At 35.4% G+C, this 16,616-nt stretch overlaps 1 protein-coding gene across 1 annotated transcript; it reads right to left on the bottom strand.

Annotated features, from left to right (window-relative positions):
• Positions 1 to 11,649: 11,649 nt before the first annotated feature.
• On the bottom strand, positions 11,650 to 15,515 carry LOC137947825 (putative disease resistance protein RGA3). Its single transcript, XM_068793620.1, has one exon. It carries the CDS (start codon positions 15,436 to 15,438, stop codon positions 11,851 to 11,853), a length of 3,588 nt encoding a protein of 1,195 aa, XP_068649721.1. The 5' UTR covers positions 15,439 to 15,515; the 3' UTR covers positions 11,650 to 11,850.
• Between the last annotated feature and the right edge of the window lie 1,101 nt (positions 15,516 to 16,616).

The following is a 16,616-nucleotide window of genomic DNA, read 5'->3' as shown; positions in this document are numbered from 1 at the left end:
TTCCCCTTGATTCCTTTAATATGTATATGAATTAAAGGATAATTAATTAACAAGTTGCAACAGGAGAAGTCTTCGTAATTGCGTGTAAAATAATTGAAGGATGGGACGATTCCTAGCAGCATGGTCCCTTGATCGAGACTTGACGACATGGAAGACGACAAGCAACAACTATACTTGGTCTTTTTCTTACTGTTATGGGAGCCATAAAGCAGGTATCCATCTCGTTCAACTTTGAACGATACAGTATGATTGTCATGAGTTGCTTTGGAATATGTATGGTAGAATAAGCCCAAAAGCCACGTGGTCGCCCTCAGCTTTCAAATTTTCAACATTGGAGGCTGCTACTTTTGCCGGCTAAGGAACAAAAAAAACAAAAAACAGGAAAAAGAACAAGGATAGTAGATATCAGAGTTGGGTGAAAATCATGTTTGAGCGCTCTTCCGTTTTTTGAAATAAGAGGCCTTTTATTGTCTTTGGATCCTCTCTAAAGTAGGAATAAGATACTGCAGTCCACACAAGTTGCTGCTACTGTGAAGTGTGAACTCATCTCCATTATCGTCCGAGGGAGACAAGGTTGGACCCGCCACTCAACTTTTTGTTTTTTGCTTTAGAAAAAGTTATGCTTTAGAAAAGAAGATAAGCGTTGTCTCTGCTTTTGAAGAGTTATCTGTATCCTGAAGAGAGTTTAGAGCATTTGAGGAGCTTTGATGGTAGTTAAGACAGTACTAGTAGTAGTTGCTAAGGAAGATTAGATCATAATTGCTGCATCCGTCGCCATTTTTTCTGGATGTTTTCCTCCGTCTGGCTTCAGAGAGGAGAGATTATTTCCTTGTTTTCCCCTTGATTCCTTAACATGTATATAAATTAAAGGAAATTTAATTAACAACTTACAGTAACAGCAGAGGAGTGAGATTAAAGAACGGGAAGGTTCATGGGGACCAAGCAACCAAAAAGTCTCTGTGTTGTTTTTTCCTTTGCAGCTCTATTCTTTAAATGTGACGACAAGCCTCCAGCTTGGTCTTGCGTTCAGACTGACGACGTTTAATTTGAAGTGACGCATCATCGCAGCTTGGTCCTGCGTTCAGATTGACGATCTTTAATTTGAAGTGGTCCATACTGATCCAGACTTCACGAACTGGAAGACGAAAAGCAACCATGAAAATTTCTTTTAGTTCACTTTTCTCCAATTCTTTAAATTTTCACATGCCAGGATCATTTCGAAGTAGATTCTTTGAATAAAAACCAAAATTTTGCGCTGAATCAGTTTACCAGTCGTGTTGATAGATTGCTCACAAACGGTTTCAACGCGTTCCATTCCGAGCTCTTTATCTATTTCAAATGATTGTAGATTGATTAGATTTGCAATAGAAAAAATGTAGTGATTGAAGATTATTCAGGTTGCCAACTTATTACTTATTACAACATGCAAACGGCTAGATAGAGGCTACCAATATTTGTTGGTAACACACCACACTACTTATACCCTAAAAGGTCAATATATTATAACTTCCCCGATTCACAAAAAAGAATGTTAAAGCATCTTTAATTTGGTTCTTGACTGTTAGAAATTAGATACCCTAATTTTAAACTAAAGAAAACAATAATAATGAACCTAGAAGAAGAAAAAACAAGCACAGAAACGCACAATAAAATTTATACAGTTTTTCTTCAAGGTGAGACTACATTTTGTCTTCCGTCGCTGTAGTAATCCATTATGAAAATAAAATAGTTTACAAGAGAAATCATACACTTACATGTGTTTCTCTCTAACCTCTCGGACTGCAACTCGAGATGCTCCTTGGATTAAATGATAAAACCCTAATAGCGACGCCCCTCATAATAAAGAGAAAATTAGGGCAACCATGATACAAAAGTAAAATTTCCAAACTACCCTTAATTGAAATAAAAATTAATATATCGTGGACTGGGTGAGGGCTCCGCCCCCTACACCCCTGGGAGGGAGGCTTCCTGCCCCTCTTCCAACCCCACAGCGACCTAATCGCACAGGTCTATTCGCGACCAACTCAGTGGAGGGTGTTAATTAGGTTCTACAACTTAACATTGACAACCTGAGATATTGTAGGTTAATGAGGCTACAAAGGTTATTCAGCTTGCTAATGTTTGTTGATAACACCGTAAACTCCTAACACTCTAAAAGGTTAATCTATTGTAACTTATCCAATTTACATAAAGAATCTAGAATTATTTGTAAGTTGATTTTTATCAATAAGAGATATTGTAGATTAATGAGTATTGATTTTCAGGACTCCATGAATTTTGCTCATGGAGAAAAAGGGAAAGATACCCATTGAGAGAAAACGCCCTCCGCGATGGTGCCATCAGAACCTGCCGAACGCCACATACAAATATAAGCGATAAAGGTAGAGTTACCTGGGACTGAACTCTTGAAGTGGTTACTTATACAAATAGAAGTGAGCGTGAATTACTTGTTTTTTTAATGCATGTAATGACAAATATAATAGAAACTACTTTTTTATATTAATTATTTAAAAATCTTTTTTAATGTAGTTTACTCCTTTCATTATAGATTTAAGATATTTTATAATATAAAAATATTATAAAATGATTTTAGTGTTGTAAAATCTTATTTGCCAGAACACGTTTTATTATCTTCTATTTATAATAAAAATATAAAATTAAGATTTTTAATTAATTAATATACTGATTTTATATTTTATTATTATAAATAGAAGGTAATAAAATGTGTACTAACAAATGAGATTTTTAAAAATAAAAATTTTTTAATTAGAAAATATCTTAAATCGGTAATAAAATGCGTTAATTACATTAGAAAATTATTTTTAAATAAAAAATATAAAAATTTGATATTTTATTAAAATAAATAAGAAGAAATGAAACATGTACCAACAAATAAGATTGTTAAAAACTGAACGTCAAGGTTCGTGGGGGGGGGGGGGGGGGCGATTGGCATGAAGTGACCCGACGAGTCCTGTTTTTGTTCTAAGACGTACGTAAGCAAATAACCAAAAAGTCTTTGTTCTTTTTCTTTAATAAAAAACTTTCAAGAATGAAGACTCGAAAGTTTGATCCCACCCGAGAGATGAAATTAGGAAGAGATAAAGGAGTTTGATCTCTTTGTTTTTGAGAAAACAGAAAACAGTAATGTTTCTTTCTTTCTTTATTGTGATTTTAATGTCAGTCTTTGTCTATTTCCACATCTTATTTGGTTTGCAGGATCAAGGTGGCAAAGCCAATGTGCTTCTCCAGGATGCTGATGGCATTTTTCATGCAATCAAGGTCAGCGGACCTGCTTCATTGCTCAAGTCTCTGACTCTGTTGATTCCCACGTTGCTATAGCTGCATAGCACTCGTGAATTTTTTCCCCTTATTTGCTTTGGGCAGGTGATAAGCCAGAGTGATGGAAAATGGAAGTATGATTCCAGTGCTTATGCATCTGGTACGAACTCTTTGATGTTCTTGAAATAGATTCAGGTTTATATATTTTCTGAAGACAAGTTTATAAAAGTGCCCAAGTGGACTTTACTGAAAAATGACATTCTCAAGCTTTTTGACAGTATTGAAAGTTATGGTATGCATCTAAAATTTATGTTCTTGGTTACAGTATTTATGAGCTCCTTTTTACTTAAGGCTTTGTGTATACTGGACTCTCTGTTTCACAAATGATGGGGCATTGTATTTTGGTGAAAAACTTGTTGATGCCATTCGTTTGTCTGTGGCAGGGTTTCTGTTCCACTAGTTCTATCACTTCCTACCTCTGTGCTTTCTTTCACTTCAAAAGACCAGATCAAGGTGTGTTCTTCTGCTACACCTAATTTCTGCTGGACAACTCTGTTACTATTTCTGTTTCTTTTCTCCAGCTGAAACTGTTGGTGAGAAACTGAATTGGCATAGAACTTTACACTTGGCTTTAGGTAACGGTGAATACTGTGTTCGGATCAGATGCACCCCCTTTAACTGTGAAACTTGTGCAAGCTATCAGTTCTGTTTCCAAGGATTCCCCTGCTGTTCTGAATCAGGTGGGGAATCTGCAGAACTTGGTTCTGAATTTGTTTTTGCTTGTTGCTATCCTCTTTGTTTACTTTTGTATTGTTTTCTTATTCAAGCTACCATTGACATTTGATAGCCTGTCTCTTGACATTATGTGCTTTCCAGGACCTGGATTTTGATGCTGGTGCCAAAATCCATTCCCTGGAACTTGAGTCAAAGGGCATAGATGTTGAAGATTTTGTTGCCATAAAATCGAATTAGGCCTTTCATGCTTCTGATATTGATTTTAACATTTTAAATTATAGGTGTCTTTTCATGATCCTGAGCATAAGAAGGTATATGCAACTGGGGGACAGACCCAGGCACCAGTTTATGTCACAGGATTGGTTACAATTGATAAGGCAGAAATTGCAGTGCTGGACAGTGATGTTGGCCATGTGGAAACAGTGAAGAAGTAAATTCTTTCTTCGGTTTGTTGTCTTTTTAGTTCTACTTCTAGAATTTAGTTCTGTCTTTTTTTGTATATTTGTTTTCCATTATAGAGAAGATTTGCTTATTCTTTGTTTCTTTTTTTTTTTTTTTTTTTTGAAGAAAATGAGAAGATAGAATAAAATGAGAAAGTTTTATATGCAGAACAGATAATCATTTAGTTTGATTTTAATTCATTTTTTGTTTCTTGTTTTTTCGTTGTGATGAGCAAGAATGGAAAGGGTACATAACTCTTTGAACGAGCTGAGAAAAGAAAAAGTGCCGACGACTAAAACAAATAAAAAGACTATACAGAGGGGATGGATTCTACCCTAACAAGGTCTTGCAACAATAATACTTGCTCATGTAGTGTCACACCTATTGTGAAAGGTGACAAATTGAGTTTGGAACAAGGTCCATGAAATAATTTAGAAAGAGAACAAATAAAAAACATTTTATATGCTTCTACAGTTGAGAGTTTAATATATGTTCAGGTTTGCATAAGACCTAACATAGCATATGCAGTCGGAATGTTGGAAAGATATCAAAGTAATCCCGGTTTGGACAATTGGAAAGTTGCAAAGAAAGTTATGCGATACCTTTAGGGTACTAAAGACTATAAGTTTACATATAAACGATCATTTGGAAGTGATTGGATATTCAAACTCTAATTTTGTTGGCTGCCTTGATTCGAGAAAGTCGACATCGGGATACGTCTTCTTATTAACCGGAGGGGCCATTTCTTGGAGAAGTAGAAAACAATCTTTGATTCCTACTTCTACCATAGAAGGAAAGTTTGTAGAATGTTTTGAAGCATCACATAGGCTATATGGTTGAAGAGTTTTATTTCAGGGCTTAAAATTGTTGACTCAATTTCTAAGCCATTAAGGATTTATTGCGACAATTCCGCAACAATATTTTTGGCCAAGAACAATAAATGCGGAAGTCGTAGTAAGCATATTGGTATAAAGTTTTTAGCTATTCGAGAACATGTCAAAACAAACAAAGTGGTTGTTGAACACATCAGCACCGAATTAATGATCGCTGATTTGTTGACAAAAGGTCTACCACCCGTTGCTTATAAGGGACATGTTGAACATATGAGACTTAGTTTTATTATGTAATTTATGTAATTGAGATTCCCTTTATGTTTGTATCGCACTTTGTCAATGAAAAAACTTCATTAAGTTCATTTTTGTCTTTTCTTATTTGGTTGTATACATAAAGTTTAAAGAATGAAAATATAAGATTATCTTGAATGAGTATTATGATAGTTCATTCATAAGGAAATGTGCCACATAAGGTTCTCATTCAAAAGAGACAATTGCATGGTAATACGTAGAAGGTATACTTGCTTTAAAGGACTTATCATCACGATTCATGTAATTTAATCTTCTTTATTTGAGTATAAGGATATTATATATATAGGAAACATTCTTGAAGATGTATCAATATTCAATGATACATATTAAGTATGTGAATGGGTCAAGTGGGAGAATGTTTGACGGTTCCATAACCGATCGCCTAACTGACACATCATCGGGGGATTTCCTTGAAGGTTGTCGTCGGTTGTAACTGCTACCAGTTACAACCTCTCCTCCTTTGATGGAAAGGAGGAGTTTAAGTTAATGGATCTAGTCTAATAGAAGATGTCTGGACGTTGCCATCGATGAACCATTGCGATAGACCAAACACACTCCGATCACTAGAAATTAATTGCCATGACGAGTGGTATGTTTCCGTTTTCAATTTAATTAATTTTATTTATGTTTTAGAAGTTCATATGAAGTCTAACATTGTTCATATTGATTCTTTTGAGATGAGCCTTCTATCTAGATTTTAAAGGGAAATCGTGCATCAGACAAAGAGACCCTCTCTAGTCTCTCTCCTTGTTTTCCATTATAGAGAAGATTTGGTTACATATGCTTATTCTTTGCTGTTTTTTTTTTTTTTTTTTTTTTGGAAGAAAATGAGAAGATAGATTAAAATGAGAAAGTTTTATATGCAGAACAGATAATCATTTAGTTTGATTTTAATTCATTTTTTGTTTCTTGTTTTTTCGTTGTGATCAGAAAAGGTACATAACTCTTTGAACACGCTGAGAAAAGAAAAAGTGCCGACGACTAAAACAAACAAAAAGACTATACAGAGGGGATGGATTATACCCTAACAAGGTCTTGCAACAAGAATAATTGCTCATTTAGTGTTGCACCTATTTGTGAAAGGTGATAAATTGAGTTTGGTACAAGATCCACGAAATAATTTAGAAAGAGAACAAATGAAAAATATTTCATATGTTTTCGCAGTTGGGAGTTTAATATATGCTCAAGTTTGCACAAGACCTAACAAAGTTTTTAGTTATTCGAGAATATGTCAAAACAAACAAAGTGGTTATAGAACACATTAGCACCGAATTAATGATTTGTTTGCCGGTACACGTTTTATTATCTTCTATTTATAATAAAAAAATAAAATTAAGATTTTTAATTAATTAATATACTGATTTTATATTTTATTATTATAAGTAGAGGGTAATAAAATGTGTACTAACAAATGACATTTTTGAAAACTAAAATATTTTTAATAATATATTTTTAATTAGAAAATATCTTAAATCGGTAATGAAATGCGTTAATTACATTAGAACATTATTTTTAAATAAAAATATAAAAATTTGATATTTTATTAAAATAAATAAGAAGAAATGAAACATTCTTGAAGAATGAAACATTCTTGAAGAAAATAAATAGGAAACATTCTTGAAGATGTATCAATATTCAATGATACATATTAAGTATGTGAATGGGTCAAGTGGGAGAATGTTTGACGGTTCCATAACCGATCGCCTAACTGACACATCATCGGGGGATTTCCTTGAAGGTTGTCGTCGGTTGTAACTGCTACCAGTTACAACCTCTCCTCCTTTGATGGAAAGGAGGAGTTTAAGTTAATGGATCTAGTCTAATAGAAGATGTCTGGACGTTGCCATCGATGAACCATTGCGATAGACCAAACACACTCCGATCACTAGAAATTAATTGCCATGACGAGTGGTATGTTTCCGTTTTCAATTTAATTAATTTTATTTATGTTTTAGAAGTTCATATGAAGTCTAACATTGTTCATATTGATTCTTTTGAGATGAGCCTTCTATCTAGATTTTAAAGGGAAATCGTGCATCAGACAAAGAGACCCTCTCTAGTCTCTCTCCTTGTTTTCCATTATAGAGAAGATTTGGTTACATATGCTTATTCTTTGCTGTTTTTTTTTTTTTTTTTTTTTTTGGAAGAAAATGAGAAGATAGATTAAAATGAGAAAGTTTTATATGCAGAACAGATAATCATTTAGTTTGATTTTAATTCATTTTTTGTTTCTTGTTTTTTCGTTGTGATCAGAAAAGGTACATAACTCTTTGAACACGCTGAGAAAAGAAAAAGTGCCGACGACTAAAACAAACAAAAAGACTATACAGAGGGGATGGATTATACCCTAACAAGGTCTTGCAACAAGAATAATTGCTCATTTAGTGTTGCACCTATTTGTGAAAGGTGATAAATTGAGTTTGGTACAAGATCCACGAAATAATTTAGAAAGAGAACAAATGAAAAATATTTCATATGTTTTCGCAGTTGGGAGTTTAATATATGCTCAAGTTTGCACAAGACCTAACAAAGTTTTTAGTTATTCGAGAATATGTCAAAACAAACAAAGTGGTTATAGAACACATTAGCACCGAATTAATGATTTGTTTGCCGGTACACGTTTTATTATCTTCTATTTATAATAAAAAAATAAAATTAAGATTTTTAATTAATTAATATACTGATTTTATATTTTATTATTATAAATAGAAGGTAATAAAATGTGTACTAACAAATGAAATTTTTGAAAACTAAAATATTTTTAATTAGAAAATATCTTAAATCGGTAATGAAATGCGTTAATTACATTAGAAAATTATTTTTAAATAAAAATATAAAAATTTGATATTTTATTAAAATAAATGAGAAGAAATGAAACATGTACCAACAAATAAGATTTTTAAAAAATAGAAAAAAAATAAAAAAAATTTTAATTAGAAAATGTCTTCTATCAATAGTGAAAGGTGTTAATCAAATTGACTAATTAATATATAAAATTAACATTTTATTTCAATAAATCGAAGGTAATAAAACACGTACCAAAAATATTTTAAAATTTAAAAATACATTAAATCCATAAAAATGTATTAAATAGATTAGAATATGATTTTTAATTAATTTAATAAAAAAATTGATATTTTGTTATTATAAAAAGGAAGGTAATAAAATATGCACTAACAAACAAGATTATTAAGAACTAAATTAAATTTGTACTAAATATATTATTGAATTAAGTAATATATTAAATTGACAATAAATACAATTTATAATTTTTATTATATTAATAGAAGGTAATGAAATATGTAATATTTTTAAAACCAAAAATTAATACGGAGAACAGACGCGACATGGAAAACTAAATTAAATCTTCTAATTGTAATGAGAAATGGATGGATGTAGATATCGTTCTTGGGTATGTTTCCAAGTTTCAAATTGATATCTCAGATTTGATATAAGATATTATTAAATTATATATATTTTTAAAATTAATTACTTTCACTCACTAAAAATTCATCTTAGCTTCTTCTTGGTTATGATACTAGAACTAGAGGTTACGTGTGACAGACATATGAAAGGACTATCAAATCCCCCTCAACAGCTCTCTCTATTGGCTTCTTGGTTCTCACTCTCTTACCATTTGTTGGTTTTTTTATAGGGGTAAGTTTGTTATTCTGCATATTATCAGTTTGCATTTTTAGCTACACTCCATTCTCTAACAGGCAGGCTTACACTTACTGCTTTGATAAATTGTTGCTGGCTATTAGCAGCTTGAGGAGCAGATGAAGTCTCTCTGCCAATGGATTATGCTTTTAGCTAACTTGAATTGGGTCGTGTTTGCCAAACTCCATCTCCTATGGTGGAGCTGAAATCATTTCCGGAACCCAGCTGCTGGATCATTTGATAATGGCCAAAAACCCTGTAAATGCTTCAATATTTCTGTACTGAATAGCTCATGCATTGACAATACAGAAATCAAATTCCTGTTGATCTTTTCAATGAGCTGATCCAGACAAATCTCTTGTATAATTAGACACAAAACTAAGCCACAAATGGAAGACAAAACATGGTACAATGAGAAAGATATTATGGAGATACTAATCAAAACAGCAACAAAACCCACAACGAACAGGAACAAACTAATTTTGAGAGGGAGAGCGTGAATCACGAGTATGAAATCTCTTGACAACAGCAACCATATGTTTCCCCTGGTGTTCTGCAAGGGCAAATTCTGTCTCACTAAGGCTCCTTTCTTCCATCGGGACAGCATGAATATCAACTATGAAACCTCTTGACAACAGCAACCAAATGTATTTCCCCTAGTGTTCTGCAAGGGCTAATTTTGTCCCCACATTGCCCCCTTCTTCCATCGGGAGAGCATGAATATCAACTATGAAACCTCTTGACAACAACAGCCATGTATTTCCCTTGGTGTTCTGCAAGGGCTAATTCTGTCTCACTGGGCTTCCTTCTTCCATCGGGAGAGCATGAATATCAACTATGAAACTTCTTGACAACAGCAGCCATGTATTTCCCCTGGTGTTCTGCAAGAGCTAATTCTGTCTCACTGAGTTCCCTTCTTCCATCGGGAGAGCATGAATATCAACTATGAAACTTCTTGACAACTACAGCCATGTATTTTCCCTGGTGTTCGGCAAGGGCTAATTCTGTCTCAATAGGATCCCTTCTTCCATCTCCTGCAAAAACTCCAGCACCGTATGGAGAACCTCCCCTGATTGACTCCACTTTGAACATTCCAACACCAAAAGTGTATGTAATTAGAATAAAAATCAGTCCATGGTGGGGTAATCGCAGTCCAAGTATAGAAAGAAGAAAACCATGCCCAGAATATATATTCAAGTTTTAGCTCAATATGCCTCCAAAATAGATGATAAACATTTTGTTAATCTCCATCTCTATTGAAATATAAATGGTTGAAGCCAACAATATATTTAGGTAATTGACGCAGAGTGTGCAACAATATAAATAAACATGATCTATGTAAATTTTATTATTTTTATTTTTTAAAAGCATAAACATGTTTATTTTTATTGATTGACAATTACACGAATAAAACAATCAGCACATGTAAAGAAAAATCAATACCTTGAAGAACTATTGAAGGCGCTTTTGGACTCTTTTCATAAATCTGCCTCCCCATTACTCCAATTCCAGATAAACAAATTTTATGCACTTTATCATGCTCCATTCTTTGTTTCCTTGTTGTCGGCACCGTTGTATTAGAGTTGGGCAATCATAAATTGACAATGAGAAAAGGCTAGCAGGAAGTCCATCGTCTGGGAAGGACTCAATTAGAGGGCAATCTTCGATCGAAAGGGTTTTGAGAGAAGTAAGGTTGCACAGGCCTTTGGGCAGGGATTTGATTTTATCACAGTCAAAGACAACAAATGTTTTAAGTGACGAAGGTAGCTCATCTGGCAAAGATGTGAGTTCAGTGCATAATAAAATATCCAACCGTGTAAGGGAAGATGGTAGGTGATCTGGCAAACATGTGAGTTTAGTGCATTCATCAATCATCAACTCTGCAAGGGAAGATGGTAGGTGATCTGGCAAAGATGTGAGTTCAGTGCACTCATGAATCACCAACCGTACAAGGGAAGATGGTAGGTGATCTGGCAAAGATGCAAGTTCACTGCACTTTTCAATCTTCAAGTATTTAAGGGTGGTTGAGTTTAAACATATTTTATGCACTTTATCATGCTCCACTCTTTGCTTCCTTGTTGTCGGCACCGTTGTATTAGAGTTGGGCAACCATCAATTGACAATGAAAGAAGGCCAGCAGGAAGTCCATCGTCAGGGAAGGACTCAACTAGAGGGCAATTTTTTATCCGAAGGGTTTTGAGAGAAGTAAGGTTGCACAGGCCTTTGGGCAGGGATTTGATTTTATCACAGTTGACAACAACAAAACTTTCAAGTGACGAAGGTAGCTCATTTGGAAAAGATGCGAGCTCAGGGCAAAATAAAATATTCAACCATGTAAGGGAAGATGGTAGGTGATCTGGCAAAGATGTGAGTTCAGTGCATTCATCAATCATCAAAGCTGCAAGGGAAGATGGTAGGTGATCTGGCAAAGATGTGAGTTCAGCGCACTCACGAATGCTCAACTGTACAAGGGAGGAAGGTAGGTGATTTGGCAAAGATGTGAGTTTAGTGCATTGAATAATACTCAACTTTGCAAGGGAAGATGGTAGGTGATCTGGCAAAGATGTGAGTTCAATGCACTCAAGAATGCTCAACCGTACAAGGGAGGAAGTAGCTCAGCCAACAAAGAAGTGAGTTCACTGCACTTTTCAATATCCAAGTATTTAAGGGTGGTTGAGTTTAATAGCAAATCATGAGGGAGATATTGGAGCCCATCAATTTCCTTAATTACCAGATGCTCAAGAGTAGAGAGATGAGGTAACACAATTGATAATGTTGTCTTGCTGCAACCAACCACTTTGAAATACCGTACACATGAAAAAACAGTCAATTCCCTTGGAGAAGACTCAAGTCGTGGACAACGCATGATTACTAACCTTTCCAAACAAGTCATATTTTGAAATCCCTTCCCTAATGACCTCATATTTGGACAGTTGATGATGCATAACTCCGAAAGTGTTGTAGAAGGACCTTCTGGCAAGGACAACAATTCATCACAATTTTCAATTTTCAAGTCCTTTATGTTAATGAGAGACTGAATAAATCCATTCGGCAACAACTTCACTCTTCGAAAACCAGAAATGTTCAAAGAGGAAAGTGAGGTTAAATTACTCAAAGACTTCAACATTATCATCTCATTGCAATTCCCAACCTCAGGATTTTGTCTACTCAAGTTCTCATATTCCTGAGTTTTTTCATATCCATAAAGTCTAAGAGTTTTCAAAGTGAGGGGGGTGACGGGAAGTTCTCTTAATTTTGGGCAATTCCTAATTTTTAGTTCTATGAGACGTGGGAAATCATCTTCTTTTGCTTCAAATCGCCCCTCAAAATTAGGCAAATGCTTCAACTTCAATACTATCAATGATGGAAATGCTCCATTGCCAAAAAATTCACGGCCTACATGCTTAAGTTCTTGCATTTCTTCTATGAACAATATTTTGAGAGAGTGCAATTGACCAAACGATGTAAGCAATTGGCATTTCCTGCAACCAATTAGCTTTATCACCTCCAATTTGGAGAAGGATGGGTCCCCTAACCAACTTGGAAACTTGAAACCACCGTAGTTCTTTACAGTTAGGTCTCTAAGATTAGCATGAGGAGGTTCAAGAGCTTCAAGTATTTCTTTCTCATCATTTCCATCCCATAAGTTAGAAGAATCCGACCCACTCCATTCCATCACCAATCTGACAAGTTGATGCTTGTTCTTTAAATTAGCTACCCTTGCCTCTTCCACACTTTTCACATTCTCAAGGTTGGTTATCCATAATTCTTGAAGGTTTATCAAGAGATTTAACTGCCCTATTCCAATCTCGTTTGTGATACAATAATTGCTCAATCGACGAATATTAGTGAACCTTTCAATTCTTGGCAGCAACGAAGTCTTAATGAGCTCTTCCTCTATTTGAAAGGATTGTAGATTGATTAGATTACTCATATCTTTTGGTAGCTCTGTCAACTTATTGCACTCCGTAAGACATATTGATTGAAGATTGTACAACCTGCAAATGGAGTCTGGTAACTTTTCTACACTCGTTCCAAATAAATTGAGGCTACGAAGATTATTTAGGTCGCCAATGTTTGATGGTAACACAACAAAATTACGACAATATGCAAGTTCAATCTCTCTTAACTTCTTCAATTTACATATGGAATCTGGAAGCATCTGTAATATTGTTTTCCTCAATATGAGATATCGTAGATTAATGAGGCTTCCAATACCTCTCGGTAACTCAACGAAATTTTTGCAACCACTTAAATCTAGTGTTTGCAAATTATAGAGGCTACAAATGGAATCTGGCAAACTTTCTATATGGTTTTCACATAGAACAAGATGTCGTAGATGTTTCAAATTACCAATTGACTTGGGAATTTCCAACATTGAATTTTTCACATTTAGATATAGAACATGCAAGTGTTCAAAACTGTGGTCTATTTGCTTCAATACTTCGTCAAAGTTTGCATTGGTTATTAAAAGTGTACGTAAACTCTTGGCTTCAACCAATTTTTCCAATAGTATTTGGTTCACAACTATGCCACCTAGTGACACATGTCTAGTCTCTTTAGTTGGCCTTTTTGTCTCAATCTTCCCTTGGATTTTGAAAGAAATATTCCCCATGATTACTTCCGCAAGTTCACGAATAAGGTCATGCATCGTATATATAGACCCAGGAACATTATTATAACGAGTTTGGAAAAAATGTTTGGCAACCAAATTGTCAAAGTAATCATTTGCAATATCTTCCATCTCATCATTTTTATTAGCTTCAATAAAACCCTCTGCCATCCATAAGCGGATCATTTCCTCCTTACTAAAATAATCATGACATGTGGCAGTATATGTGAAGCAACGTTTTTGGTATGGATCCAAACAGAGATAGCTGAGCATCAATGCAGGGAGTATATAATCCTTGGTTTTTGGCAACTCCCAGATTGCACTTTCTAATAATCTTTCCCATTTATCAACATGGACGGTACCTAACAATCCCCCAATCACGTTTGCAGCCAATGGTAATCCCTGACACTTCTTCACTACTTTCACCCGTAATATTTCCAAGTTTGCTTGCTCATTAGCATTATCACTATAATCAAACACTTTTTCTTTAACGATAGTCCAACAATCATCATCTGATAATCCCTTTAACCTGTAAATGCAATCACGTGAACCGATGCTCCTGCACACTTCTTCACTTCGTGTTGTTGCAATAATTTTGCTTCCTTTTTGGACGGATCTAATTAAAGGCGCCAAAAGAGTCTCCCAATCCTCAAAGTTATCTGTCCACGCATCGTCTAGCACCAATAACAACTTCTTTTCTTTTACCAACTCTTGGAGGCGGCATTGCAATGGGTCCAAGGCTGTTTTCTCTTCTTTAGGACATCCTATTGATTCAATTATTGATCTGGTCACTCTTACAAGGTCAAAGTCATGAGACACATGAACCCACACTTTCATATCGAATTGATCAGAATCATTGTAAGCCAACTTAGCAAGAGTTGTTTTACCAAGTCCCCCCATACCAACAATGCCAATCACAGATAAGTTACCTCTCCCGAAAGATTCATCCGATTTCAAAAACGATATTATCTCCTCCTTTTCACTCTTCCGTCCAAACACACGATCTTTATCTACCAAAGAAGTAGTTTCTCTTTTCTTCCGAATATCTTCTAATGTTCTTTCACCAACACCTTTTGTCAGATTAAGGGCATTCCCGTATTCAACAATTTCATCCCACCTCTCTAAGACCTCGTTTATCTTGGGTGCAATTTGATTCTTAAAAGAATAATTTTTAACTGCACCGGATAATTTATCCAAGTTCAGAGAAGAGATTAAGGTTTGTACCTGTTCTCCATCAGATTTATCTCTGTTCTCCAACTGCGACCGAAGAAGTTCGTAGTTCATCTCGTCAACGATGTCCTCCATGTCATAAGTCAACCCTCTAAGGTCGAACACCCAAGATCGCACAGACTCCTCTGTGAAGTGCCGAGTTTCAGCATCATTGAGGAGAGGTTGAACTCCCAAGAGATTTCTTTTCAACCTCTTAAGCTCTTTGTCAACACCCCAGATTTGACCCAGCTTTTTCTGGATGATAGGGGTGAGTGCCTGAGCCAAGCCTTGAAAAACACCATTCAGAGCTGCGTCGCCGACCATACTTGCTGCATCGGCTGCCATTTTTCCGGCCATTGAACCAAGGACACTGGTAAAAGGAGAGAAGGATGTTTTCCTCCGTCTGGCTTCAGAGTGGAGATCCTTTCCTTTCTTTCCCCTTGATTCCTTTAATATGTATATGAATTAAAGGATAATTAATTAACAAGTTGCAACAGGAGAAGTCTTCGTAATTGCGTGTAAAATAATTGAAGGATGGGACGATTCCTAGCAGCACGGTCCCTTGATCGAGACTTGACGACATGGAAGACGACAAGCAACAACTATACTTGTTCTTTTTCTTACTGTTATGGGAGCCATAAAGCAGGTATCCATCTCGTTCAACTTTGAACGATACAGTATGATTGTCATGAGTTGCTTTGGAATATGTATGGTAGAATAAGCCCAAAAGCCACGTGGTCACCCTCCTTCTAGACGTTTCAGCTTTCAAATTTTCAACATTGGAGGCTGCGACTTTTGCCGGCCATTGAGCCAAGGAACAAAAAAAAAAAAACAAAACAGGAAAAAGAACAAGGATAGTAGATATCAGAGTTGGGTGAAAATCATGTTTGAGCGCTCTTCGGTTTTTTGAAATAAGAGGCCTTTTATTCTGTCTTTGGATCCTCTCTAAAGTAGGAATAAGATACTGCAGTCCACACAAGTTGCTGCTACTGTGAAGTGTGAACTCATCTCCATTATCGTCCGAGGGAGACAAGGTTGGACCCGCCACTCACCTTTTTGTTTTTTGCTTTAGAAAAAGTTATGCTATAGAAAAGAAGATAAGCGTTGTCTCTGCTTTTGAAGAGTTATCTGTATCCTGAAGAGAGTTTAGAGCATTTGAGGAGCTTTGATGGTAGTTAAGACAGTACTAGTAGTAGTAGCTAAGGAAGATTAGATCATAATTGCTGCATCCGTCGCCATTTTTTCTGGATGTTTTCCTCCGTCTGGCTTCAGAGAGGAGAGATTATTTCCTTGTTTTCCCCTTGATTCCTTAACATGTATATAAATTAAAAGAAATTTAATTAACTACTTACAGTAACAGCAGAGGAGTGAGATTAAAGAACGGGAAGGTTCGTGGGTACCAAGCAACCAAAAAGTCTGTGTTTTTTTTCCTTTGCAGCTCTATTCTTTAAATGTGACGACAAGCCGCCAGCTTGGTCCTGCGTTCAGACTGACGATCTTTAATTTGAAGTGACGCATCATCGCAGCTTGGTCCT

This window comes from Aristolochia californica, unplaced genomic scaffold (genome assembly GCF_029961685.1).
Source record: "Aristolochia californica isolate CCGP_79_NKW_82.1479 unplaced genomic scaffold, dmAriCali1.0.hap1 SCAF_13, whole genome shotgun sequence".
NCBI classification, from domain to species: Eukaryota; Viridiplantae; Streptophyta; class Magnoliopsida; order Piperales; family Aristolochiaceae; genus Aristolochia; species Aristolochia californica.
Note: the sequence above shows the minus strand (reverse complement) of the source record. Positions and strands in the feature narration are given on the sequence as shown.